Raw genomic sequence first — 2569 nt, forward strand, 5'->3', positions numbered from 1 at the left:
TATAAGCCTATTTTTAATATCTGCCCTAAAACGTTGGTACAGTAGAACACCCGCAACTAACAAAAAACGAGGTATTGTCTTGTAATGACTCAGAGCTGCAGGGTGGATTTAAAATCCTCAACGCCTTGCTTGTTTGCAATTCACTGCTTCCCCACAGAGGCCAAAATGCGTAATTGCAGTAACTGCACGTGTTATTTGTGGGTTTTTTGGGGTTTTTTTTGCAAACCACGTGAGATAATAAGTTTCAACTGCAAGTTGCAACACTACCTAGTGGTGGCTAGCTTGTACTGCGACAGAGAGACGCTGACGCTGTCTGGTGAGTCCTCCCAATTTCATTTTGTTGTCAGTGTTGTTTCCTTGCTATGGCGAGTATGGATGATGGAGACGAACCCAGTTTTGTCCCTTCTCACAGTAGAGGATCTGTGTCTGGTAAAGGTGGAGGGGATAAGATGTTCTCTCTAAAGAAATGGAACGCCGTGGCGATGTGGAGCTGGGATGTGGAGTGTGATACCTGTGCAATTTGCAGAGTCCAGGTTATGGGTAAGGATAAGAAACCAGTCCCCGGTTCTGGGACAGGTAGTTGATTTTGTACAGCTGGTGTGCACAGTCCATGGTCAGTAACGTGGAGTGCTTTATCTGAAATATAGACTATATATATATATATATATATATATATATATATATATATATATATATATATATATATATCGATTCTGGACTTTATGGTCACTTGTGTTCTGCTGGAGTATTGAATTATTTTTACAAAGACCCCTGGGTTGTATTTTTTATTGGTACTGTAGCTTTGTTTTATTTCATAATTTTTTGTTCTTCATTGTAAATTACAAGACTGACGCTGGGAACTAAAGGTTACTAGTATCTACCATACATCAAGTGAAAAGTCGTGTGAATTATTATTGTTTTGAATCCACTAGGTTTTTGGGTATGGTATGGAAACACGTGCCTACTGTGTTGATGTAAACCGTTTGGATCTAAACCGTGTATTTCAACCTCTCAAATGTTTTTATTTAAGTGTAAAAAAATAGGATTATTTGCTGTTTGTTATTATTGTTTTGTTTTTACTGTAAATTACCATGCTCTAGATTGATGTGAGAACCACAATGGTAATGCTGAAGGTGCCCATAGACTACAGCCATGTCATATTATAATACAACACTGCAAAATTACTGTTTTCATTAGTATATATTCATTCAATAAGTTCCTTTACAGCTTTTATGTGTCCCCCGTCCCGTCCCGTCCGACCCCCTATTTAGATGCTTGCCTTCGATGCCAGGCAGAAAACAAGCAGGAAGATTGTGTTGGTAAGTCTAGTGTATGATATGAAATCCAGTGTTTTCACAAATTTACGCTATATTAGTAAGTTATATGTGCAATTTAAATGAAATATCTATTGAGTTTACACTTGTATACATATGTACTTCTGTACTCTGAAGTGCCTGAAACATAGAGAATGACATCTAATTAACTGAACCCCTTGCAGCAGATTTCTAGGCAGGCTGTTTTGTCGCTCCAAGTTGTTGTCACATTTAGCATTACATGTTTCTATAAGTGAAAGTAGTTCCTGGGGGTTTGTGTAGAATCTGACATTTGGAAGGATGCTAATGTAACCAATGGAAAAATGAATAGGGCTGTTTTTTGAATAGAATATATATGACAATAAGTACTGCCCATGCTCACTATAAAAATATAATAAGATAAAATACAAATATATATGTATTTACGCTGCCCTACTGTTATGGGTCTTCAACCATTGGCAGTGGTGCATTTAAATCCATTTAAAAAGTTGATTACAACTTTCTACTTTTTGTTTGCAAACAAGTTGCTCCTTTTGAAAATCATTTTTATACAACCCTGTTCAAAGAACAGGCTAGCTTTAGATAACAAGACTGAAGTATCACTAATGTGTTGGTTGTGATTCTTTCTCTTTCAGTGGTTTGGGGAGAATGCAACCATTCATTTCACAACTGCTGCATGTCGCTGTGGGTGAAGCAGAACAACCGTTGCCCTCTCTGCCAGCAGGACTGGGTAGTGCAAAGAATAGGAAAATGAAAGTGTGCTGTGTCCCAGAAAATTATTATGGGTTTGGGTGTTCCACACAGTCTGAAAACCATCAGGACCATTGCCTTTGAAGAATGTTGTTTATGAAGACTGTAATTTTGATTTCAGAAGGCAGCAAGACTGCCTGGCAGGACATCACAAGAATTGATGTGCATCAGAAGCAGTAACAATGTGTTGGGGTTATTCAGCTTTAAGTACTGTGTTTCATGTAAAATAAAATAATACAATAAGAAACAAGGCATGTTGACTTGTGTTTCTAAAGGGACAGGCTTCCTCCCAGATTGACAGCTGGATGAGCTGCACAAAGATCTTGCAAAGTTTTCATCTGGAATACACATCTACTGTTCAAAACCCACAATGGCTACTTATTTTTAAATCCTGTTCTGTTATTAATTACAAGTCTAGTATTGACATGGTTTACCTCTTTATTTGTGGTTCACAATAGTGTCTGTATTAGCAAGGGACTCCTGTAATGCAAATAGTGCAAGTGAGG

The 2569-nt window shown here is 37.8% G+C and overlaps 1 protein-coding gene across 1 annotated transcript; it reads left to right on the forward strand.

Annotated features, from left to right (window-relative positions):
* The first annotated feature begins 325 nt into the window (after nucleotides 1-325).
* On the forward strand, nucleotides 326-2569 carry LOC121327169 (RING-box protein 2-like). Its single transcript, XM_041271017.1, has 3 exons — nucleotides 326-540; nucleotides 1272-1319; nucleotides 1949-2569. The coding sequence occupies exons 1-3, from the start codon at nucleotides 363-365 to the stop codon at nucleotides 2065-2067; spliced, it is 345 nt and encodes a 114-aa protein (XP_041126951.1). The 5' UTR covers nucleotides 326-362; the 3' UTR covers nucleotides 2068-2569.

Source organism: Polyodon spathula, chromosome 14 (genome assembly GCF_017654505.1).
Source record: "Polyodon spathula isolate WHYD16114869_AA chromosome 14, ASM1765450v1, whole genome shotgun sequence".
Classification (NCBI taxonomy): Eukaryota; Metazoa; Chordata; class Actinopteri; order Acipenseriformes; family Polyodontidae; genus Polyodon; species Polyodon spathula.